The sequence below is a fragment of the Saimiri boliviensis genome, chromosome 2, assembly GCF_048565385.1.
Source record: "Saimiri boliviensis isolate mSaiBol1 chromosome 2, mSaiBol1.pri, whole genome shotgun sequence".
In the NCBI taxonomy this organism is placed as follows: domain Eukaryota; kingdom Metazoa; phylum Chordata; class Mammalia; order Primates; family Cebidae; genus Saimiri; species Saimiri boliviensis.
The window spans coordinates 11,043,625-11,069,315 of NC_133450.1; the positions used below are offsets into that span (position 1 = coordinate 11,043,625).

At 41.6% G+C, this 25,691-nt stretch overlaps 1 protein-coding gene across 3 annotated transcripts in view; it reads right to left on the reverse strand.

The window, feature by feature from the left end:
• IQCH (IQ motif containing H) overlaps positions 1–25,691 on the reverse strand; it is a 267,605-nt gene that overhangs the window by 57,050 nt on the left and 184,864 nt on the right. For all 3 annotated transcript variants that reach the window (XM_074392752.1, XM_074392750.1, XM_074392751.1), the window contains 2 exons: positions 22,161–22,281; positions 16,911–17,197 (listed from right to left, as the gene is read on the reverse strand). In XM_074392752.1, the coding sequence (XP_074248853.1) occupies positions 16,911–17,197; positions 22,161–22,281 (408 nt within the window). The remainder of the gene's footprint in view (positions 1–16,910; positions 17,198–22,160; positions 22,282–25,691) is intronic.

Sequence of the window (25,691 nt, forward strand, 5' to 3'; positions counted from 1 at the left end):
TTATAAATTTGGGAGCTCCAGGGGTGGGTGCATAAATGTTTAGGATTGTGATATTTTCCTGTTGGACAAGGTCTTTCACCATTTAAAAATGTCCCTTTTTGTCTCTTTTAACTGCTGTGGCTTTAAAGTTTGTTTTGTCTGATGTAAGAAAACCTATTCCTGCTCACTTTTGGTAACCATTTGCATGAAATGCTTTCTTCCATCCTTTTAAGTTTATGTGAGTCCTTATCTCCTCAAGGAGTAGACGGTTGGTGAGTTCTTATCCATTCTGCGGTTCTATATCTTTTAAGTGAAGTATTTAGGCCATTTACCTTCCATTTTAGTATTGAAATGTGAGGTACAGTTACATTCATCGTGCTTTGTTTGCCTGTGTACTTTGGTTTGTTTTTGGTTTTGCTTTTTAAGTTGTATTTTTGTTTTATAGGTCCTGTGTGATTTATGCTTTGAAGAGGTTCTGTTTTGATGTGTTTCCAGGATTTGTTTCAAGATTTAGAGCTCGTTTTAGCAGTTCTTGTAGTGGTGGCTTGGTAATGGTGAATTCTCTCACCATTTGTTTGTCTGAAAATGACTGTATCTTTCCTTCATATATGATGATTAGTTTCACTGGCTACCAAATTCTTGGCTGGTAATATTTTTTTTTTTGAGGAGGCTGAAGATAGGTCTCCAACCCCTTCTAGTTTATAGGGTTTCTGCTGAGAAAACTGCTGTTAACCTGATAGGTTTTCCTTTATAGGTTGCCTCATGCTTCTGTCTCACAGCTCTTAAGATTCTTTCTTTCATCTTAACTTTGGATAACCTGATGACAACGTGCCAAGGTGAAGATCTTCTTGCAATGAATTTTCCAGGTGTTCTTTGTGCTTCTTGTATTTGAATGTCTAGGTCTCTAGTAAGGCTGGGGAAGTTTTCCTTGATTATTCCCCCAAATATGTTTTCCAAGCTTTCAGAATTTTCTTCTTCCTCAGGAACACTGATTATTCTTAGGTTTGGTCATTTAACATAATCCCAGACTTCTTGGAGGTTTTGTTAATATTTTCTTGTTCTTTTTACTTTGCCTTTGTTGGACTGGGTTAATTTGAATAACGTATCTTCAAGCTCTGAATTTCTTTCTTCTACTTGTTCAATTCTATTGCTGAGACTTTACAGAGCATTTTGCATTTCTAAAAGTGTGTCCAATGTTTCCTGAATTGTTGATCATTTTTTTCTTTAAGCTATCTATTTCCTTGACTATTTCTCCCTTCGTTTCTTGTATCATTTTTTGGATTTCCTTGCATTTGGGCTTTGCTTTTCTCTGGTCCCACCCTGACTAGCTTAATAACTAAACTCCTGAATTCTTTTTCAGTTAAATCAGGAATTTCTTCTTGGTTTGAATCCACTGCTGGTAAACTAGTGTGATTTTTGGGGAGTGCTGAAGAGAACTTGTTTTGTCATCTTACTAGGGTTGATTTTCTGGTTCCTTCTCATTTGGGTAGAATCTGACAGAGGGAAGGTCTAGAGCTGAGGGCTGTTGTTCAGATTCTTTTATCCCACAGGGTGTTCCCTTGATGTAGTACTCTCCCCTTTTTCCTATGGATGTGGCTTCCTGTGAGCTCAACTGCAGTGATTGTTGTCTCTCTTCTGGGTCTAGCCACCCACTGAGTCTACCTAGCTCTGGGTTGGTACTCTGGGTTGTCTGCATATCGTCCTGTGATGTGAACCGTCTATGGGTTTCTCAGCTGTGAATGCCAGCACCTGTTGGGTGGAGGTGGCAGGTGGGGGGTGCAATAAACTCCATGAGGGTTATTAATTTTGGTGGTTTAATGCTCTATTTTTGTCTGGTTGGCCTCCTACCAGAAAGCATCAGCTGTAGTAATGTGGAGAGGGACTGGCGGTGGGTGGGGCCCTAGAAATCCCAAGATTAGTCCTTTGTCTTCTGCTACCAGGGTGGATAGGAAAGGACCATCAGGTGGTGGTGGGACTAGGCATGTCTGAGTTCAGACTCTCCTTGGGTGGCTCTTGCTTCGGCTGTTGTGGGAGATGGGGGTGAGGTTCTCAGGTCACTGGAGTTATGCACCTAGAAGGATTATGGCTGCCTCTGCTGAGTCATGTAGGTTGTCAGGGAAGTGGAGTAAACCTGGCAGTCACAGGCCTCACCCAGCTCCTATGCAATCCAAAGGGCTGGTCTCACTCCCACCATGCCTTCCCACAACAGCCCGGAGTCTGTTCCAAGGCAGAAGGCAAGATGGGCTTCAAAACTTGTCCCAGGCTAGAAAGAAAAGGGCTTGGTTCTTTCCCTGCCTGTGAAGTCTGCATACCCGATTTGCACCCTTCCCTGAGTTCTGGCCAGGGGGTTTCTTGCCCCATTCAAGTTGTTACAAACTTCAGCTATAGAATTCCTTCTCACTGTGGCGGTTTACCTCTGGCCACTGTCCTGTTGGATCCCTGTGGTACCAGGCAGGAATGGGCTAGTAGGGCATGCAGCGAGCTCCCAGGGCCTTTCTGCTGCTTCCTCTATCCCTGTATTTTGCTCAGATCTCTAAATTGACTCAGCTTCAGGTAAAGTGAGAAACTTCTCTTGCAAACAGACCTTCAGCTTCTCCGGGGGAGGGGTATGTGTTTGGGAGAAGAGGGTCTCCCTTTCCTAATTCAACAGTTGGGGCACTCACAGTATTTGCGTTATCTCCCAGGTCCTGCAGGAACAGTCTGCTTCCTTCAGAGGGTCTCGATAATGCATTTATTGAATATGGAGCCACCAAGCTCATGTGTTCCGGAGAGTCTTGTGGATATGATCAATGAGAGAAGCAATCAGGGTGCCATGTGCTGGGAGGGGGTGATTCAGGGTGGTCTTAAGAAATAGGCAAGGCCTTAAGCTAATTACCCGTACTTTACCACTCCAACATTTACATTACCGGTAAAAATCAAGTTAAAATGAATATTAAGGATAATTTTGTAGAACTCTTACAACTCAATAATAACAAAGACACCCAAATAATCTGATTTAAAAATGGACAAAGGATCTGAGTAGACTTCTTTTTTTTCAGACAGGGTCTTGCTCTGTCACCCAGGTTGGAGTGCAGTGGTGCCATCTTGGCTCACTGCAACCTCTGCCTCCTGGGTTCAAGAGATTCTCATGTGTCAGCCTCTGAGCAGCTGGCATTATAGATGCACACCACCACACCTGGCAAATTTTTGTATTTTTAGTAGAGACAGGACTTCACCATATTGGCCAGGCTGATCCCAAACTCCTGATCTCAAGTGATCCACCTGTCTCAGCCTCCCCAAGTGCTGGGATTGCAGGTATGAGCCACCCTGCCCAGCCAACTTTTTTTTTTTTTTTTTTTTTTTTTTTGAGATAGAGGCTGGAGTGCAGTGGCACAATCTTGGCTCACTGCAACCTCCACCTCCCTGGTTCAAGCATTGCTTGTGCCTTAGCCTCCCCAGTAGCTGGGATTACAGGCTTGTACCATCATACCCGACAAATTTTTTGTATTTTCGATAGAGACAGTGTTTCACTAGATTGGCCAGGCTGGTCTCGAACTCCTAGCCTCAAGTAATCTGCCCACCTTGGCCTTCCAAGGTACTAGGATTACAGGCATGAGCCACCATACTTGGGCTTAATAGACTTTTTTTTTTTTAAACATACAAATGGCCAACAGGTATATGAAAGGTGCTCAGCATTACTGATCATCAGGAAAATGCAAATCAAACCCACAATGAGATATCACTTCACACCTCTTCAGATAGCTATTATCAAAAAGACGAAAGATAAGTGTTGGTGAGACTATGGAGAAAGGGAACCCTTATCCATTGTGAGTGGGACTGTAAATTAGTACAGCCACTGTGGAAAACAGCATGGAGGTTCCTCAAAAATTTAAACACAGAACTACCGTATGATCCACCAATTCCACTTCTGAGTGCATATCCAAAGAAAATAAAATCTCAAAGCAATATGTGCACCACAATGTTCATTGCAGCATTAATCATAATAGCCAAGACCTGGAAACAACATAAGCATCAGCTGATGACAGATGAAAGGATGAAGAAATTGTGGTACGTGTGTATATACACATTGGAATATTATTTAGCCTTAAAAAAGGAAATTCTGTCCTTCATGACAACATGGATGAACCTGGAGAATAGTATGCTAATTGAAATAAGCCAGACACAGAAAGACAAATATTGCATGATCTCACTTACATGTGGAATCCAAAAGAACAAAACTTATAGCAATAGCAAGTAGAAAAGGGATTACCAGGGGTTGGAAGGTGGGGGAAATGGGGAAATGCTGGTTAAAGGATGCAAACCTTCAGTTATAAGGTCAATGAATTCTGGAGACCTAACGTATAGCATGGTGATGATAGTTAATAATCACATAGTACGTACCTAAAATTTGCTGAGAGTAGATCTTAAGTTCTGAACACACACACACACACACACACACACACACACCCATGTAAGATGATGATGATGTTAATTAGCTTGATTGTGGTAATCATTTCGCAGTGTATATATATGTATATGTGTATCAAGATATCATGCTGTATAACTTAAATAAATATCTTTTTTGGGTCAGTTATACCTCAGTAAAGCTGGGATGGGGGAAGGACAATTTTGCAAGAGAAAATTTAGCACATAAAAAGTCTTGACCACAGGTGACAGCTGGAAGTAGGAACAACTTTCAGCTTTGTTTTGGAATGCTGGGGCAAGCTACAAATGCTCATAGGTGAAGAATCTTATGGTCTTTGTTGGTGTTAGTAGGGAGCCTTTTCCTTTTTTCCTACCTCCTGCCCTCCTGAGTCCTGCAGAAATGTAATACTTGCTGAAGACAGCAGGGTGCAGTGTGAGTGCCCAGATTTTCCTAGCCCCGGCCATGTTTCTGGTGATTCAAGTTAAAGATCCCAAAGTCCAGAGAGGTGTCTTGGTTTTATTTGAAAGGAAGCAAAGAGTTCCGTAATGAGAATGGGCATCTTTTGCAGAAGTCCTGGGGGAACAACTGATGTAAACAGAGGAACTAGGTCTGTTATATGTAGAACAACCAAAATTCTACCCAAGAGCTGATGTTTAGGCTTGGGTTCAATACTTCTCAATGTCAAGGTTCACAATGTAAGGGCAGTTAACCGAACATTTAAGGACAGTCACAAATGTTAATATATATATAGCAAAGCTGGCCACTAGTTTACCTGCATCATCAGTGTTAAGAAACAGAATTGCAATTTTCACTGGAAAAATTTGTCATCATTGCCCATGCGCTTAATGTAGAAGTCATCGTCATTGCCATCACCATTACTATTACTTGCATATTACAGGTCTCTTTCATTGACACAAAGATGCAGACCTTTTAAAGGGAGAAGGTCTTTTACTTTACTGCTTCAAAGTCCTTTGGGATGTATTTTCCCTTCACTAGGTATTAACTTGTGATTAACAATCTGCCCACTATAGCACTTTAAAACACTGAATTAAAAGGCACTTCTGTTTATACCAAAGGCCTATTAAATTTTAATTTAGATATACTCTGTTAACCTTCTTCCATATAAATAAAATACCTTCCCTAAAGAGAAAAAGTAAATCTCACTGAGCTCCCTTGGTGAATACCTTGTATATCTTGAAAACAGAGATAGGGAGATCTTGCAAATGAGAGTACTAGAGGGGGACTCAGAGAGAAGTATTTATTCATTCATTTAATAAATATTTATTGAACATCTATTATATGCTAGACAGGGTGCTAGGTGCTGGGTATACAGCAGTGAACAAGAAGGAATTATGATATTTCTATAGACTTTGGTTTTTCTACTCTCTGAAATGAATACATTCACTTTTGATGCTTATATGTCACTTTGAGATGATGGTAATGCTCAGTGACTTTTAAAAATAATGCTAATTCAATTCTGATTCGACTCACAGTTTGAGAACCTGCTGAGGGCTCCTGTGACAGTTTTACATGTGGTTATGCCATTTGATTTAATAAGAACAGCACCTTTAATAAGAACAGCTCAGCCTCTCAGAACATACTGTGAGGTGGAGGGCAGGAATTTACCAGTTGCTAACAAAAAAACAAGGCTCAGAAAGATTAAGTGAACTGTCTGCAGTATCACACGAGTTAGTGGAAAGACTGTGGCCAGAACCCTTTGCCATTGCAATGAAAATATTTTCAGATTTTCTTTTAATTCTAGGCTGATATGCTGTATTTAGAAACTCTTAGAAATCATTTTCAGAGTTTATGGGATATATTCTGGTATATATCAGGGCCTCTATTTTCATCTTTCCTCACAATTTGTAGTTTGTGACAAGTCTCATTTCCTTTCTGTAGCTAACCTTATGTTTTGGAAGAGCCATTACTAGTCTCAGGTAGCTGTTTTTCATATCACTTCTTCTTAAAGATTGGATTTTCCTTCATTTCCTTTTTAAAAAAAAAAACGTAACTATCAATGCTCATAATAAAGATTGTTGTTTCAAAGTTCACAGTTATCTCAAATAAGTGTTAATTAATTTATTTTTGAGACAGGGTCTTGCTCTGTCATCCAGGTTGGAATGTAGTGGCGTGATCCCAGCTCACTGCAGCCTCCAACTCCTGGGCTTAAGCTATCCTCCTGCCTCAGCCTCCTATGTAGGTAGGATTACAGATGTGTGCCACCATGCCCAGCTAATTTTTTATCTTTAATTTTAGAGATGAGTCTTGATATGTTGCCCAGACTAAAACAACTTTTTTTCCTTTTTCCCCTCACCTAAAGCTTTTATTTGGTAAACGTCAGATGACCATTTTTCTCAAGAAACAAGAGGCTACAATCTAAAAAAATACTGATATAGGCAGGAAATGTTTGACTAAATTAAATTCTATGATAGTTAATGAACCTTATATATCTTCAATTTCCTGTGAAATACAAAGAACAATGTTGTTGTTTTTAAGCTCGGGGTACTTGTGCAGGTTTGTTACATAGGTAAATTGTGTCATGGGGGTTTGTTGTATAGATTATTTCATCACCCAGGTATTAAGCCTAGTACCCAATAGTTATTTTTCGTGATCCTCTCCCCGATCACGCTCACCCTCTGATAGGTCCTAGTGTGTGTTGTTCCCCTCTATGTGTTCATGTGTTCTCATCATTCAGCTCCTACTTATAAGTGGGAAGATGTGGTATTTGGTTTTCTGTTCCTGCGTTAGTTTACTAAGGATAATGGCCTCCAGCTCCAGCCATGTCCCTGCAAATGCAGGACATAATCTTGTTTTTTTTTTTTTTTTTTTTGAGACAAAGTCTCCCTCTGTCACCCAGGCTAGAGAGCAGCGGTGCGATCTCGGCTCACTGCAACCTCCACCTCCCTGTTTCAAGCAATTCCCCTGCCTCAGCCTCCCAAGTAGCTGGGATTACAGGCACATGCCACCATGCCTGGCTAATTTTTTTGTATTTTTAGTAAGATGGGGTTTCACCACATTGGCCAGACTCGTCTCAACCTCCTGACCTCAGGCAATCCACCTGCCTCGGCCTCCCAAAGTGTTGAGATTGCAGGTGTGAGCCACCGCGCCTGGCCAGGACATTATCTCGTTCTAAAAGGACTTTTTAATTTGAGATTTTCATACAGAGCATCTTTGCCAATCTATTCGTTTGGAGACTTTTACATGAGAAATCGGAATGGAAGAATTACTATATAAATGTATATTTATATTAGATGAATCCGATATAAGGTTTGTAAGACTTAGATCATCATTTTCATCCATATGTGTTCTGTGCTTTTTTTCCCACCACCCTTCACAGCCTGTTTCTTACCCCTCTCATATCCTAAGTATCTTTCGGCTCAAATCCCACCTTCTCTGTAAAACCTTTCTTGATTGCTCCAAATAGAAGGGATCTTCCTCTTGTCTGAATTAATGTAGTAAAATCATTTGGCAGTTAAACTGATATTACCTTTTTAATGTCTCTTTTATTGTTCTACGTAGTTGTCACTGAAGCCTTTTCTTGCTACTCATTTTTCAAGCCTATCTTCCCAACCACAATGTGAACTCCCTAAAGGCAGGCACTTCCACATCTTTTGCATTTCTGTAGTTTATCTAGCACCCAGCATAATGGCTTATACATAACAGATGCTCACTAAACACTTATTTTGTTTAGAATTTCCCAAAAGTGAGTAAGTAAGTGCAAAAGATCTAGATCATCTAGAAGTTCCAGAAGTCCATAAATCAACAAATAATGATCAGGTGGCTGGCCAAATGTGACCATATCATTGTATTAGATATCATGAAGAGGTAAAAAAATTTCAAGGCCTAGTACATTTTCTAAAGGATTAGAAAATCTCATGGAGGCAGTATTTGTACCTATGAATCAATACAAGTACAAAACAATTGTGTGCATGTATAGCAAATAAAATGGGATGATGGATATGAAATAAGCTTTATCATGATATGGGAGATGCTATTTATCTATTCCCACGCCACCTAACAGAAAGCCAGAGTAGGTCCTCCAAAGGTGTTTGTTCAATGAACATGTCCTCTTCCTCAACTTAAAGCCTTTAGTAGGTACTTCATGTTCCTCCCAGAACCTACTAGAAACTGTTCATCACTGGCCCTGGCTCCAGGACCCGTTGGGATTTGGAAATTGCTTTTGCTGCTATTTGTTTACTGCTTGGATCCCTCACATAGTATCATCCTGATGTGGGAAGGCCAGATCTCCAGCATGGCTCCTTGTAGCTCTGCATATTCTGGAGGGCTATGTATTCTGCAAGCTGTCTCTGAAGGCCTGGAATTTCCCCATGTCTAGGGCACAGAAACCCTAAATCCATTGGCAGGAGTAGTCTTAGACCATGCTCTACCATCTCCACTTCCCAGGGACTGGCCCCTTCTCCCTTTATTACAAACTGACCCTGTGTTCTGCTCGATGCTTCCAATATTGAAGTCCTCCATTTCCAGAGCTGTTCTTCTATTCTGCTAGAACCTCGTTCTCATTTCCTTAGGTCTACAGAGGATTTTCCACTTTCCTATCTGGAGTTGATTCACAATTGCGGGACTGTGCTTGATGCAATGCTGTCATTTTATCTATTTTGCCTTGCCCCCTAGTCCCCTTTGCCCTTCCCATGTCCGCATGGTAAATTATGGGGCTCAGCTGGGGCCAGCGGGCATGAATTTGAAATGGATGCAGTCAGCTCAGTTTTCTGCTTCCCATGTCTATTGTAAGACCTGTGTATATGTGAGTTAGCTCATGTATGTGAAAGTGCTTTGCAAACTCTAACATTCTATACAAATTTATTGTTATTATTCTTGTATTTTTTCTGATTAGAAATATAATTTTTTTGAGACAGGGTATCATTCTGTTGCTCAAGCTGGAATGCAGTGGCACAATCATGGTTCATTGCAGCCTCCATCTTCCAGGCTCAGAGGATCCTCCTACCTCAGCCTCCCGAATAGCTGGGACTATATAGGTACACACCATCATGCCCAGCTAATTAAAAAATTTTTTTTTGTAGAGACAGGGGTTTTGCTATGTTGCCTATGCTGATCTTAAACTCCTGAACTCAAGTGATCCTCCCATCTCAGCCTCCCAAAGTGCCAGGTTGACATGCATAAGCCACTGAGACTGGACTATAATATGTTTACTTTTTAAAATGTAAATGCAGAAATCACAAAGAACAAAATAACAACCAATCTCTATATTAATACTCTATTGCTGCTGCAACAAATTGCCACAAAATTACTGGCTTAAAACAACAAAGATTTATTATTTTACAGTTCTGCAGATCAGAAGTCTCACTGGGCTAAAAATCAAGATGTGGGCAGGGCTTCGTTCCTCCTGGAGACTACAGAAGAGAATTTGTTTCCTTACCTTTTCTGGCCTCTAGAGGCTGTGTGCATTCACTGGCTCATGGTCCCTTCCTACATTTTCAAAGCCAGCAGCACAGTATCTTCAAATCCTTCTCTATGACCCTCCTGCCTCTCTCTTAAAAGGACCTAGATAATTATATTGGGGCTACCTGGATAATGCAAGATAATCTTCCCATCTCAAGATCCTTAACTTAATCAATATGCAAAGTCCTTTTGCCATGCAAGATAATGTTCATACATTTGGGGAATTAGGGTATGGATATCTTTACGGGATCATTACTCTGCTACCCTGCATCTTGCTGTCCAGAAATAATGACTTATAACATCTTAGCATATATCTTTAGATTCTTTTAACTCTGCATTTGTATGTTTTTCTTTTTTTTTTTTTAATTTAATTTTTGATTTTTTTTTTTTTTAAAGACAGGGTTTCACCATGGTGGTCAGGCTGGTCTTGAACTCCCGACCTCAGGTGATCCACCCGCCTTGGCCTCCAAAGTGCTTGGATTATAGGCGTGAGCCACCACGCCCGGCCTGTTTTTTCTTTTTATGAAATTATCATACTGCATATATTGCTTGTGATCTGCTTTTTACCTTTATCTATTCTATAAAGTTTCCTGTTAAATATTCTTTAAGAACATTAGTTTTAATGTCTTCATAGTATTCAATTTCATTGGTCTATCATAATTTGCTTTAAACATTCTCTATTGTTGGAGATTAGGTACGATGGCTCATGCCTATAATCCCAGTACTTTGGGAGGCCAAGGCAGCTGGATCACCTGAGGCCAGAAGTTTGAGACCAGCCTGGCCAACATGGCTAAACCCTGTCTCTACTAAACATACAAAAATTAGCCAGGCGTGGTATTGTATGCCTATAATCCCAGCTACTTGGGAGGCTAAGGCATGAGAATCATTTAAGCCTGGGAGGCAAAGGTTGCAGTGAGGCAAGATCATGCCCCTACACACCAGCCTGGGCAACAGAGTGAGACTCTGTTTAAAAAAGAAAAAATCTCTATTGTTGGAATTTAGATTATTTGAAATATTTTCCTATTCTTAATAATGATGTGATTAATATATGTATATTTAAATCTTTGTGATTATTTCCTGGTGATAAATTTTAAAAAGTGGATATTATTAAAATTTGAATTTGCTGATACAGAAAATACGTACTTTACACTGTTATTAAAAGAATGAATTTTTTGAACTGCAGGTTACCTGAGATGCAAAATAAGCTCAGCTCATTTTACAGCTGAGAAAACTGAAAATGAGAGAAAGTGGTAAGATCAAGGTAATATAGCAAATTAGAAGAAGAGTTAGAGGCCAGGTACAGTGGCTCATACCTGTAATCCCAGCACTTTGGGGGAGCCAAGGCAGGAGGATGGCTCAAGGCCAGGAGTTCAAAACCAGCCTGGGCAACATAGCAAGACCTTATCTCTACAACGAAAAAGAAAAGAAAAAAGAAAAAGAGCTGGATTTGACTATATGAAACTTTAGTATGACGAAGAACATTACAAATAAAACATAAATGACAGGACTGGGTTCCAAGCACATGAGACATGGAGGGGTAGGGCACAGATATAGCAGGCAAAGGAGATGGCAAGAGTGGTTGGGAGATTAGTCAAACAAATATAAACTGACTGAGCAAATAAGTAACTACATTGAGGGATAAAGACTCAAGCTTCTTACTGTTGGAGAAGGTATTTATTTTTTAGTGTTCTAATAAAACTTTATTTATAAAAAATGAATGGTGGGTCAGATTTAGCTTATAAGCCATATTTTACCAACCCCTGCTCTAGACTATCTTAATCTTTCTGTTTCTGGGATCTCTGTCCTCCCTCCTCTTTCTTCCCTCTTTGCTTCTCCCCTTCCCCCCCTCCCTCTTTCTTCCTTTCTTCCTTCTCCTTCTCCTCCTTCTTTGACACTGGGTCTCTGTTGCCTGGGCTAGAGTACAGTGGTACAACCACAGCTCACTGCAGTGTTGACCTCCCAGGCCCAAGCAATCCTCCCACCTGAGCCTCTCAAATATCTGGGATCACAGATGAGTGCCATTATGCCTGGCTAATTTTGTTTATTTTTAAAATTTTTTGGCAGAGACTGGGTCTTACTATGTTGCCCAGGCTGGTATTGAACTCCTGAGCTCAAGCAATTCTCCTGCCTTAGCCTTCCAAACTGCTGGGATTATAGGCATTAGCCACCATACCTGGCCTGGGATTTTATTTTGTAAATATACACAGTTACTATGTTCCAAGCTCTATTTAGCTTTTTTTTTTTTTTTTTAATTTGTAAGCTAAAATAATGATTTGAGGTTGGGTTTTTTTGGGATATTTTTAAATTGATATATAAGAGTTATATATATTTTGGCCATATATGTGCTATTTTGATACATGTATACAATGTGGATACATTGTAATTATACCCCAAATCAGAGTAAGCAGAATGTCCATCAAGACATTTACTTTTAAGTGTGCAAAAGGGGGATTCTAGAAAGAACCCTGAGGTGCTGGATTGAAATTGAAGATGCTGGCAGGAACTCATGGTTTTATAATATAAACACTGATACAGAAATAGTTATAGATGCATATATGTGTGTATATGTACATGTGTGTTTCTATGCATATATGTGTGTATAATTCTGTGTCTGTATTGTACATATGTAATACATGTACTTAGCTCTGTCCACCAAGAGGTCTCAGAAGAAGTGACACTCTAGAAGCAATGACAGCACTAAGAGCCCAGATCTTACAGGGCTTCTGGGTTGATCCTAGGTCTGGGGAAAGAAAAATAAAAAATAAGCCTGGAACATCTTATCATGTCAGAAAGTAAGACATGCTCAAAGAATGATGAGAACATGTCAAAAGGACACAAGAGACACCCTGAAGGGTCTCCCACTGGCCAAATCTGGAACAACTGGGCATTGAAATGATCAAAGTATCAAAATACAATCCATTAAATAAAATAGAAACTTATGAGTTCATGCTGACATAAATACATACAGACATACAGACATAAATGAAAGGTGGAGATGGAAAATAGCTTCCTGCAGTAGATTGCCAGAAATTTCTACACAAAAATTTACCAGAAAATTTTCCACAGAATTAGAAAATTACTACTATCATAGTGGTAGTGGATTCAGGAAAAAGTTGGCAATAGATGCTAAGTGTTCTGAGTGGAATTTGATAAACAGTACACTATTGGGGAACTCTTGGAACACCTTTCTATAAAATATTACTAATCAATTACAAAGGAGGAAATAGTAATTTTTTTATGGTGAAGAAACACGGCCAAAAATAAAAAGAGAGAGGAGAAAGCCACAAATGACAATCCGAGAGAAGGTACTTACAAGATGTAGAACAAAGAGTAACCGTTTCCAGTATGCAAAGAGCTCCAGCAAATTAACATTTGTATTACAGTCTAATTTAAATGGCACAAAAGATATGATTAGGCAGTTAAGAAAAGATATGTAAGTGGGCAAACAAACATATGAAGAGGTGTGGATCTTCACTAATAATCAAAGAAATGCTGAATAAAACAAAATTTATTTTAACCTGTTAAGACTAACAAAAAATGAGAGCTTGATAATATGCCTGTCAGTTGCTTCACTGGCATTACAAGGCATGCCAATTAGAAAAAAAATAAAGGTCTTTTCTGAAGTGATACCACTTGCAAAATGGCTAGAAAATATGCCAGTGATTTGCAAATAATCTATTATATACAGAGAACAAACATACTTCTTTTGCTAATGTAGAAACACCATTTGTTGTGGTCACTGAGAATTTCTTCCAATATTCTGTCAATAACTGTAACACAAATAATCACATACTGAAGTATTTATGGGAAGGGACAAGGGGAATTCATAGTATGACAAAATCAGAGAATCTAATATCTATCTATCCCATTCATCCAATGACGATCTGAGTTCCTTCTTCAAAAGCCTTAGAAACACCATCCAGCATCTGCTAGAACTCCTCCATTGCTCATTCATTCATTCAACAAATACTTACTGAATACCCACTTTGTGCCAGGGCAGATGTAAATGCTGAGAATACAGTAAGGGAGCAAAAAGAAACAGTACTTAAAAGAGCTTATAATCGGTAGGAGGAGACAAATATGAATCAAACTGTCATGCAAATAAGTTTAAAGTTGTAACTGAGATAAGTGGTATGAGGAAGAGCTACACAATGATACGAAAATCTAAAAAAGGGGTATTTGACTTAGGAAGGTCAGGAAGGGCTTCAGTGAATATGGCTTGAGCTGAAATATGATGGCTGGGAAGGTGGCTAAGCAGGTCAAAAGAAAAGGCAAGAGCATTTAAGGTGGAGGAACTGCACGTGTCAAGTCCTCATGGCAGAGGGCGTATGATAAGTAAGTGGGAATGAGACAGGCTGTGTGGATGGACCAGACCAAAATAGAGGGAGAGTTAGGGTGAGACAAGATTGGCCAGGAACCAGCAAAGTCAAGGGTGGGACCTTTCTGCCAGAAGCCTGGAAGGGTGATAAGCCCAAGGAAGGACTGGCATTTTGTTTGGAGAACATCCTTTTGACTGCTGTGTGCAAGTTTCCTCATACCAAACTCAAATAAAAACCACAAGTCAACTGTCCCCATAGTTCCGTCCTTCCTATTGTCTCAGGAACCACAGGTTTAGCCCTTCTCCTTCTTTCTTTCTTTCTCTTTTCGAGATGGAGTCTTGCTCTGTCACCCAGGCTGGAGTGCAGTGGCATGATCTTGGCTCACTGCAACTTCTGCCTCCTGGATTCAAGCAATTCTATTGCCTCAGCCTCCCGAGCAGCTGGGATCACAGGCAACTGCCATCACAGCCGGCTAAATTTTTCTTTGTATTTTAGTAGAGATGGGGTTTCACTACGTTGGCCAGGCTCATCTTGAACTCCTGACCTCATGCGATCCATCCGTCTAGGCCTCCCAAAGTGCTGGTATTACAGGCATGAGCTACCATGCCCAGCCTTTTTTCTTTTTTGAGACAGGTTCTCTCTCTGTCACCCAGACTGGAGTGTGGTGATGCGATCCCAGCTCACTGCAGCTGAGGTGGGAGGTTGAGGCCACAGTGAGCTGGGATCAAGTGATCCTCCCACTTCAGCCTCCTGAGTAGCTGGAACTACAGGCGCATGCCACTATGTCCAGCTAATTTTTCTATATTTTTTATAGACATGGGGTCCCATTAGGTTGTCCAGGCTGGTCTCAAACTCCTGGGGTCAAGTGATCTGCCTGCCTTGGCCTCCCAAAGTGCTGGGATTAAAGGCATGAGCCACCATGCCCAGCCAACCTTTCTTTCTTATGACAAATATCTGGGGAGGGCAGCCTCCCCTGGCTCTCCTCCCCCTGCATCCCCGGCATTCAGATTTCCCCAGGGGGCGTTGTTTCTCTCCTGCCTCCACCACAGGGAGATTTCCAAATGACCTTCAGTTTGTCCTTTTCTCTCTCAATATACAGGCCTTAGAACAGAATGTAAAACCAATGGAGGGTCCAGGAAGGCAAATGGAAAATGATTATTGAACAAGCTGAAAACTGCCAAAAAACATAAACTCTCACTCTGAAACCATCATCTGACTGAAAGGGAGAACTGTAAAACTGAAAATAACGATCCTAAAACAACTAAAGTCCATTTCCAATGCTGATGACTAGAGGCTATTGAGAGAGGCAGGCCAGGAGGTCACTTCGCCTTTTAGACAGAGGTCTGGACACGCAGCACTAAGAGAGGAGCAACTGAACATTTTTAAATGCAAGTTTTAAATGACATAGGTTCTCTCTCTGTCACCCAGACTGGAGTGCAGTGATGCGATCCCAGCTCATGGCAGCTGAGGTGGGAGGTTGAGGCTACAGTGAGCTGGGATCAAGTGATCCTCCCACTTCAGCCTCCTGAGTAGCGAAATCGTAGTGAAGTTGAACATTATACTTTCAGGGGGGTAAAGCAAAGTAAAAAAGGTTAAAGATCATTTATCCTAAATATTATATCTCAGCACCATACCTATGCACATGAAGAATCTCACAAATGGAATATTAAATAAATAAAAGCATACAGTAAAATAATAATAGATAGAATGTCATAAGCTACAAAATGCTTAAAAACATGCAAAATAAAACTCTACATTATTTTCAGGTGTATCCATGTACGGTGGAAAGTATAGAGACATGAAAGGGAATCAAAACCCCAAGTATAAGACGGTAGATTCCTCCTGGCCTCTGGGAGGAAGAAGAGCCATATGTTTGGCAAGGAGCACACAGGATTGCAGGTGGCATTGACCACACTTTGTTTCTTAAGCTGGGCAGGGGCCCATGATATTGATTATATTATTATTTAGACCATTTGATATTTCTGAAGTATCTCTTGATACGTTTTCTAAAGAAAAAAAAATGAGACAATCTAAGCTGTGGGTGAAAAACTGGTAAGAAAAGGAACATAAATGTGAACTCTTAACTCCTTTCTAGTGACTGATTTTCTATTTAAAACAGGCTCTAGACAGGTTCACTCCCTGGATGGCATAAAATAGTTTCATGATACATAGGCATAAAACTAATGGGCAGAACTGAGGGCCTAATCAACAGAGCTGTGAACTGTGAGGGATAAGTTTCAGTCACTCTTTTTTTTTTTTTTTTTTTTTGAGATGGAATTTCACTCTTTCACCCAGGCTGGAGTGTAGTAGTGTGATCTCGGTTCACTGCAACCTCTGCCTCCTCCTGGGTTCAAGTGATTCTCCTGCCTCAGCCTCCCAAGTAGCTGGAATTACAGGTGCCTCCCACCACACCCAGCTAATTTTTGTATTTTTAGTAGAGACAGGGTTTTGCCATGTTGCCTAGGCTGGTCTCAAACTCCTGAGCTCAAATGATCTGCCTGCCTCAGCCTCCCAAAGTGCTGGGATTACCGGTATGAGCCATTGCACACAGCCTCAGTTATTCTTTAACTCCAACTGTCTCTGAATGAGACAACTCTGGCCCTGTATTTCCAAACACAAAGCCCAGTCTCACTTGGATTTGCATGGGCCATGTAGGTGTTGGATTTAGAGCTAGTTCATCAGAGAATCAGTGAATTTTAGAAGAGCCCTCATATTCCCTGTTGCACTGGTATGCAGGGTACAGAGTCATTACATATTTTAGCATTTCATGTGGCATCCATTCAACTTACCTGCTGTTGCAAGGTGCTTGGGTCAATAAAAGTCACCAGATCTATAGAAAAGTAACCAACCACATCTTTCATTTTGCAGGCTTTTCCAATTTGGAGGCACAAATACATGAGAACTTGGGGATCCACTGAGGTCTGAGGCATGGTGGTACCCGAGGAGATGAAGGGGCTTTCGGCATGAAGCTGGTCCCCTGTTGACAGCACGCTGATTTTCCCATTGGGCTCTATCAACATGTCCACTGTCAGGTTGGTGACACTATCTGTAGGTGGGAACGCTTCGATCACACCCCCTGGTGGGAAAAACATGGAGTAGGTAAAAGGACACATTCACAGGGACTGTGCCTATTTGGAGCAGGAAGGAAGCACCTAGGCTTTGGTTGACTTGGGCTCAGATTCTGCATCTGCCATGTCTTGGGAGACTTTGGGCAAGCAGCTTACATTCTCTGAACTTATTTTTCTTTGTCTGTAATAATGGGTATAATAAAGCCTACCTCATTAGATCCTTGTGAATCTGAGAGATACTCTATGTATCTGTAGTATTTAGCCCAACCCTTGGCATATTGTAGGGCTCAATGAATGGGAGTTTTGACTCTGATTATAATTTGAAGACACCGTGAAGATCACTGTGTCTATGCCCAAAAATTCATTCAACAGTGAATGCAAGAATTACAGTCAAATCCCTCATGGAGAATTAATTGCCCAGAGTCCACAGTTGGCATCTTGATGACCAATGTGCTCTTTTTGGTAAACTTCACTGCTTTTTGAAGGTTTCACAGGTTTGGGCTTTTTGCAGGAAGAGAGAATATTGACCATCACGTCAGCCAAAGGACTCATATATAAAGCTAGTTATGAAACGTTTTTAAAATACAGAACCAAGAGATATTGCTGTGTTTGAAGAACACGTATGCTCTCTCTGCTGGTAATGGGAGCTTTATAATTTATTACATTTTATCTGTTGCTTTGAATGGCCAAAATCATAGAGGCAAGTCCAACGTTCAACCACAGCAACAACATTTTTCTGCCTAATTTGTGGGCTATCTCAGTCGTGTTTACGAACATCACGTAGCCCCAATCTTCTGTTTTTAGGCCCAACTTACAAATCTTACTGTATATGTCCTCTTTGTAGAGAAAAAATTTAAGATATTATTTGTAAAGAGTTGGATAACTTAAAGGTAAAAACAAAGTGTTGCATAGACAGGTGCCATCTAGAACCCGACAGCATTAAGAGAAACTTGGCCTGTATTTCACAAATGTGCTGGGGGCTGGGAAATTCGTATTTCACAAATGTGCTGGCATAAGTGTGACCTCTGCCTATAGTTGTAAGCCACAGACTTTGAACAGCATACAAAGAAAAAAAATGAGCAGTTCTCAAACACAGTCATCTGTTACTTCAAACAAAAAACACTTTCCTTAAATGTCTAACAATTTGGTAAGAGATAGTCCTAATGAACACCAAGTTTCAGAAGGAAAACTGATTTTGGAGGGTACATATTCAACCCCTAATTTTTCTATTTGGTTGGCTGGAGACATTCTTTTCTTCAAATGAGGCCTATTCTTGCATGCTCTACCTAAATACCAGTCACTGGGGGATTTAGCAAGGTAAATGCAACAAAATAACAATGACAAAAATCTACAAAAGCAAAAAACCTAGTGAGTCTCTATGTCTTAGTTAACTTTGTGGCTTAGCTGTCACCTATGTTTTGAAAGATAGTGCTTCAGTGGAAACAGACTATCATCTGTAATTTACGAGATTACTTGGGTACTTTATTTCAAAGAAGTTTATTTATACTATCTTCTCAGCATCACGACCATAACCTTTTCATTGTTATTTTTTTCCACTCAAAGCAATTAATTCCTCTTCTGAAAATGGTATTGCCACAAAGTGAGACCCTGTCGCTACAAAAACATTTTAAACAATAAATTAGCTGGGCGTGGTGGTGTGTGCCTGTAGTACCAGCTACCCAGGAGGCTGAGATGGGAGTATTGCTTGAGATTGGGAGGCAGAGGCTGCAGTGAGCTATAATTGTGCCACCGCATTCTGGTCTGGTAAGACAAGAGTGAGATCCTATCTCAAAAGATTAAAATTAAAATTTAAAAGTACTGCTTTTGATATAAACCTATGACAGTTTAGAAATCAAATCCGTAGCACATTTTGTGGCCATAAGCACATTGGAGAGACTATAAATGGAATGAAACAGGCAATGGTGGAAGCTGGAGGGAGGGAGATGCTGACCTTAGAGTCGGGACACCTGGGGAACAACGTGGCGCAGTCAGGCACCACTGATGCAGGGCCTGCTGTCTGCACTGGGTTGAGAGAAAGACAGAAGCTTTGAAAACACATGACTTTCAAGAACCAGCTATTAAAATGTGCTAAAACTGTAGGATCTAACTTTGTGTTCCATTTACCAATTATTGGTTCTGTTGCCCAAGTCCCTCCCATCTCTGACCTACAGTCTCTTCATGAAGAAAATTGAGTTAATAAAGCTTATACAGCGCTCCATAAATAAGCATGGCTGAGAAAACAGGATAAATATGGACAGGAGGTAAAGGTGAAGGCTTAGCTGTGGTTATATTAGCTCAGATGAGATAGTTGCTGGGAAAGCCTTTCTCATCTACACAGCTCTCATGAAAATAAATAGTTTGGGGGAAGGCTTTCGCAGGCTGATGCTGGAAGATCTGGAAACTTCTTAATACCCTAACCTGGACGGGCCTGGAGATCATCATGGTCTTCCCCGTATAACTTTTTTTTTTTTTCTCCCCAAGAAGGAGTCTTGCTCTGTCTCCCAGGCTGGGGCACAGTGGCACAATGTCAGCTCACTGCAACCTCTGCCTCCCGGGTACAAGCGATTCTCTTGTCTCAGCCTCTTGAGTAGATGGGATTACAGGCGTTAACAGGTGCGTGCCGCCATGCCTGGCTAATTTTTGTATTTTTAGTAGAGACGGGGTTTCACCATGTTGGCCAGGCTGGTCTCAAACTCCTGACCTTGTGATCCGCCCGCCCCTGCCTCCCAAAGTGCTGGGATTACAAGCTTAAGCCACCATGCCCAGCCTTCCCCACATAACTTTATAAGAAACCTTATTAGGCTGGGCATGGTGGCTCACGCATGTACATCCAGCATTTTGGGAGGCTGAGGTGGGCAGATCACGAGGTCAGGAGTTCGAGACCAGCCTGGCCAACATGGGGAAACCCCATCTCTATTAAAAATACAAAAATTAGCTGAGCATGGTGGCATGTCTGTAATCTCAGGTACTCAGGAGGCTGAGGCAGGAGAATCGCTTGAACCCAGGAGGCGGAGGTTGCAGTGAGCCAACATCGCACCAACCTGGACAACAAGACCAAAACTCCATCACACAAAAAAAAACAAAGACAAAAACACCTTATTATTGTTCTTTTTTTGTGTGTGGTAGCTACTTGATTTTCTTCCATTTATGCATGGGGTTGACTTTCTTTACTTTGACTTGTCTGTCAGTGGGTACACGTGGAAATTTATAGAATCACAAAATTTTAGAGTTGAAAGGACATTGGAAGCTGTCTAGCACAACTGTCCTCCGCAAAGATTCTCTTTTCAGCAATCTTGTTAGACGACTGCCATCTGCTTAAATAATTCATTAACAGGGTGTCCAGTACACCCTGCCCAGCCAGTGTATCCCAACAACCAACAGATCTGTCCTTTCTAATCTTCTCTCATACACTGAGCTAAGATATGCCCTGATAAATGTACCTACTGGCTCTGCTCAAAACTCCTGGAGCAGCACAGAGGTAGCTTTTAGCAGGCTCTTCTATGTGTTAGCAGAGTGATTTGGGGTTAATCTTTTGTACTTCTGTTTCTACCTCTATAAAATGAGGGTGATAATAGTGCCCACCTCACAGGATTGTTAGGAAGCTTCAATAAGTTAATATACTTAGAAGAGTGCCTGGCACATCCTAAGCACTATCTAAACTCACTATTTTATCATCATTGTGCTATTATCATCACTGTGCTGTTGCTACTGCTGTTATCATCTGACATGACATTATCTTACCATTATTGATTAATGCTGCTATTATTATCACTTGACAGTAGTGGAAAGATGCCTTCTGCGGTCTGTTACACTAACCCTCTCTTCTGGTGCATTTGGGTAGGAATATAATAGCTGTCTTGCACTGTGACCTCCTAGAGAGTGAGGGCTGTGGCATGGGTGTGCCCCTGTGTAGCACCCCCACAGGGACCTCTGAGACTGCAGGTAGGCATCATTCACCATTCATTCCCTCATTCATGGACCACCCAATGCTGTTAGGAAACGAAGATGAAAGAGGAGGAGCAGGAGGAGGAGGAAAGGCATGCAGGCTTGCTTTGTTCCTGGACTGTAGCGAACCCTTGTTTGAAAATGCTGTATTCAGAATTGGAACTGAGACATTTCTGCTCTCCTAGAAAACAGAAGGAGAAACTAACACTTTATATATTTTTTGAGATGGAGTCTCACTCTGTCACCAGGCTGAATGTTTTCAGCCATTTCAGTTTTCATATTTCAAAAGCGATTTGACCCCCTAAAAACCATTATTATTATTTTTTTTTGAGATGCAGTGTTGCGATATTGGCTCGCTGCAACCTCCAACTCCCGGGTTCAAGCAATTCTTCTGCCACAGCCTCCCAAGTAGAAGCATGCGCCACCATGCCCAGATAAGTTTTGTATTTTTAGTAGAGACGGGGTTTCACCATATTGACCAGGATGGTCTCGATCTCCTGAAACTGTGATCTGCCCACCTCAGCCTCCCAAAGTGCTGGGATTACAGGCGTGAGCCACTATGCCAGGCCCTGAAACTAACACTTATTAAAGATGATTTTGTGTCAGGTTCTGTGGTAGAAACTTTCCTATCCGAATTTCATTGAGTCCACCCAATGACCCTGCAAGGTAGGCAAGTGAGGAAACCGGGCCTTGACGGGTTTAAGAACCTTGCTCAAGCTCATAGACGGGGTCCAGACCCAGGTAATCTGATTCCAAAGCCCATCTCTCGGGAGGAGTTTGTGGTGTAAAAAAAGGCCTGAGATCTGGAACTCCACATGCCATGCTTGGCATGCTAGGTTCCTATTTACTTAAGAGGCTGGGTGTAAGATAAATATTTAGGCAACATTTAAAAAAGAAAACTGTAGGAGCTCTTTACTAAACCAACACAGGAGACGCAAAGTATTTAAATTGGCCCCAGTTGACCCAAAACTAGAATCCAAGGTTGTGTAGACTAATCCTCAATAGAAACTTTGCAGTCTTATTTACCTTGACTGAGAAATGTTTGGAGGAATTTCCTCCACGTCGGGAACCGTTTCTCATTGACTGGCTGTGCGTGCTGTGCTAAAATGCCCGCCAGCTCCTCGGAGATCTTCACCAAAGCTGGCTCCTGCAGAAACAAATTAAATAGAACCACAAGCAATTTTACTACAGAAATGAAAACTGCTTGTGGAGTGATTAAAAACCAGGCCTCCAACAGGCAAAAAAAATGTGGTTACTGTTTACCCAGAGTCAGAAAGCCATTTTGAAAATGTTCTCTCTTTTTTCAGCCATTTCAGTTTTCATATTTCAAAAGTGATTTGGTTCCCTAAAAATTGTTAATTGTGCCTGTTGTCTCTGAAAGGCACTTTTCTCTCTGGGCATCAGGAAACCAGGTCTCACACCCACTGCTGCCGACAGCCTGAGTATCCTTGGGCAATAGCCTTCCCCACTCTGGGTCTCAGTTTCCCTTTATATAAAATGCGGGATTAAGTGCTTTCTTTTTCTTTCTTCTTTTTTTTTCTTTTTTTTTTTTTTGAGGCAGAGTTTTGCTCTTGTTGCCCAGGCTGGAATGCAATGGCATGATCTTGGCACACTGCAACCTCCACCTCCTGGGTTCAAGTGATTCTCCTGCCTCAGCCTCCCCAGTAGCTGGGATTACAGGCATGTGCCACCATGGCTGGTTAATTTTGTATTTTTAGTAGAGATGAGATTTCTCCATGTTGGTCAGGCTAATCTCGAACTCCCGACATCAAGTGATCCGCCCGCCTCAGCTTCCTGAAGTGCTGGGATTACAGGCGTTGAGTCACTACACCTGGTCACCTCCATATATTAAAAAAATTTTTTTTTTCTTTTTTTCTTTTTTTTTATTTGGAGATGGAGTTTCGCTCTTGTTACCCAGGCTGGAGTGCAATGGCACGATCTCGGCTCACCGCAACCTCCGCCTCCTGGGTTCAGGCAATTCTCCTGCCTCAGCCTCCTGAGTAGCTGGGATTACAGGCACGTGCCACCATGCCCAGCTAATTTTTTTTGTATTTTTAGTAGAGACGGGGTTTCACCATGTTGACCAGTATGGTCTCAATCCCTTGACCTCGTGATCCACCCGCCTCGGCCTCCCAAAGTGCTGGGATTACAGGCTTGAGCCACCGCGCCCGGCTAAAAAAATTTTTTTAGCATTTTTTTCAGACAGGGTCTTGCTCTGTCGCTCAGGCTAGAGTACAGTCGTGTGATCATAGCTCACTGAAGCCTCAGTCTCCTGGGCTCAAGCGATCCTCCTGCCTTAGCCTCTCAATTGGCCTTGACTACATGTGTGCCATGCATGGCTAATATTTGTAGAGATGGATCTATGTTGTCCAGGCTGGTGTCAAACTCCTGGCCTCAAGCAGTCCTCCTGCTTCAGCCTTCTAAAGTGCTAGGATTACAGCTATAAGCTACGGCATCCAGTCGTCTTCTATCTCTTTAATCTGTGCTGTTTCCCCCTTGTTGGCGGATGTCTGCATCCTACAACTTCATCATCAAAGCCTTAAACTATGGGCTGAGGCTGCAAAGGTGGGATTTTAGGTAGGGATGGGTTAGAAGAGTTAGGTGGGCAGGAGCATTGGGGTCAGCCTCAGTCTGCCTGAAATCCCCCCTAGGTCACAGTCTCAACTGTCTGGATGTGAGGCTGGCCCCATACCATCTGTAAAACAGCCCAAAGACTGAAGGGCTCCTTTCAAAATGAAATCAGTAGGGAATCCTCTAGTGAATAAGAAGTCTGGCTTTTGATATAAAAAGCCTTGGTTTGTCAGGACATGTTTTTTTAGATGTCCTAAGTTGTGATGCTCTTCCTCTTACACTATCTAAACATTTTCAAATAGAAGCCACCTCTTCAGATTTTATTTCTGCCAGAAGTGAGGCAGGGTACTGGATAGAAACTCATATGACAGACAACATTCATATTCAAAATATGGGGCACTGACAAGAAAAACTCAGATCTGCTTTAAGTTGCAGCCGAACTTCTGAATCTGAGTGATGGCTCAGTAATTTGGAGGAGTCAGCTTTGGGGGTGGGATTGGGATATAATAAATTATACATATGCTGGAGACAGTGGCTCATACCTGTAATCCCAGTACTTTGGGAGACTGAGGTGGGTGGATCATGAGGTCAGGAGTTCAAGACCAGCTTGGCCAACATGGAGAAACTTCATCTCTACTAAAAATACAACAGTTAGCTGGGCATGGTCGTGCTGGAGAATTGGTTAACCTGGACCCAAGAAGCAGAGGCTGCAGTGAGCCCAGATCACGCTACTGCACTCTAGCCTGGGCTATAGAGAAAGATTCCATCTCAAAAAACAAAAAACAAACAAACAAACAAAAAAAACCATACACACTTATTCCCAATTTTCCTACCATTAAAAAGTGATTGTCCTCTATGCACTGCCCACCTCAACTCCTTGGAACAGCTGGTTGATTCTAGGTCCAGTGCCCACTGACAATCCACAATAGAAGACAAACATCTGACACTGTGCTCTCACCAGGTTAGAAAATCCAAATAATTTCTGAAATATCCAGAAAATCTTGGTGGGAGAGTTTCATTAGTTGTCTTAGTAAGTGCTTGACATACAAAACAGAAATGCCCTGAGAAGTGGAGAGGGCCCTGGCTCACACTCACTTCAGGATGAGTCCCTACGCAGTGGGAGAAGGTCTGTTAAGAAGGGCTGGGGAAGTGCTCATGCAGAGTGCTCTGCCTTGTGGTGCAGAAGCAAGCAGAACTGCTGTCAAAGCAATGGGCCTTTCCCCTCCCTTCATATCCTACACACTGCGTACATTTTGTCTGATCTTTACTGTGAATTACCTGATCGCCCCAAAGCCCTGCCTCTGAATTATAAACAAGCATGTGGAATGCGCAGCTCCAGCAACGTGGACCCGTTATTTGTTCCCTCTCCAAACAGTCCCCCAAACCCATCTTTCGTTTTACAATTGTTTCAGTTACAACCATTCCATTTTATCAAGGAAGACCAATTGTCTCTGATTTATGAAGTGCCCCAAAGCTGGGACAATGAAACACAGCAGGGTTGGAGCCCCACTCTTCTCTGGAAAACAGAATGGCAAGGAAAGAAAGTCTCACGGCCCAGGCCCTCTCTCGGGAAAGTGGGAATTTTTTTGTTCTGTCTTGATTAAATGGCCTTTTCTGCTCCACTGCTGGAGAATGTGAAATCATCTACCCGGTTATACGCTATGTGGTCATTCATACCAAGAGAGTCTAAAGAGAAATTGTTCATTCTTTCATCTATGTATCAAAAATTACAGAATGTCAGGTCTTTTAAACAACTGAACTAGAAAAAAAAGTGGTTATGTATTTTGGGTTCTTTTGGGGTTTTTTTGGTGTTGGGGAGAGAGGGAGAAAAGGTGGCAAAGGAGCAGGTAAAAGCCTTGCCACCTACATCTTGCAAAATCTCTTTCAACTTGAGGATCAAGTCCAAACTCCTCAACACGACAGATGAAGAAGGTCCTTGTGATATGACCTCTGACTCCTAAGGGCCTCACTTTCCTGCCCAGCTCC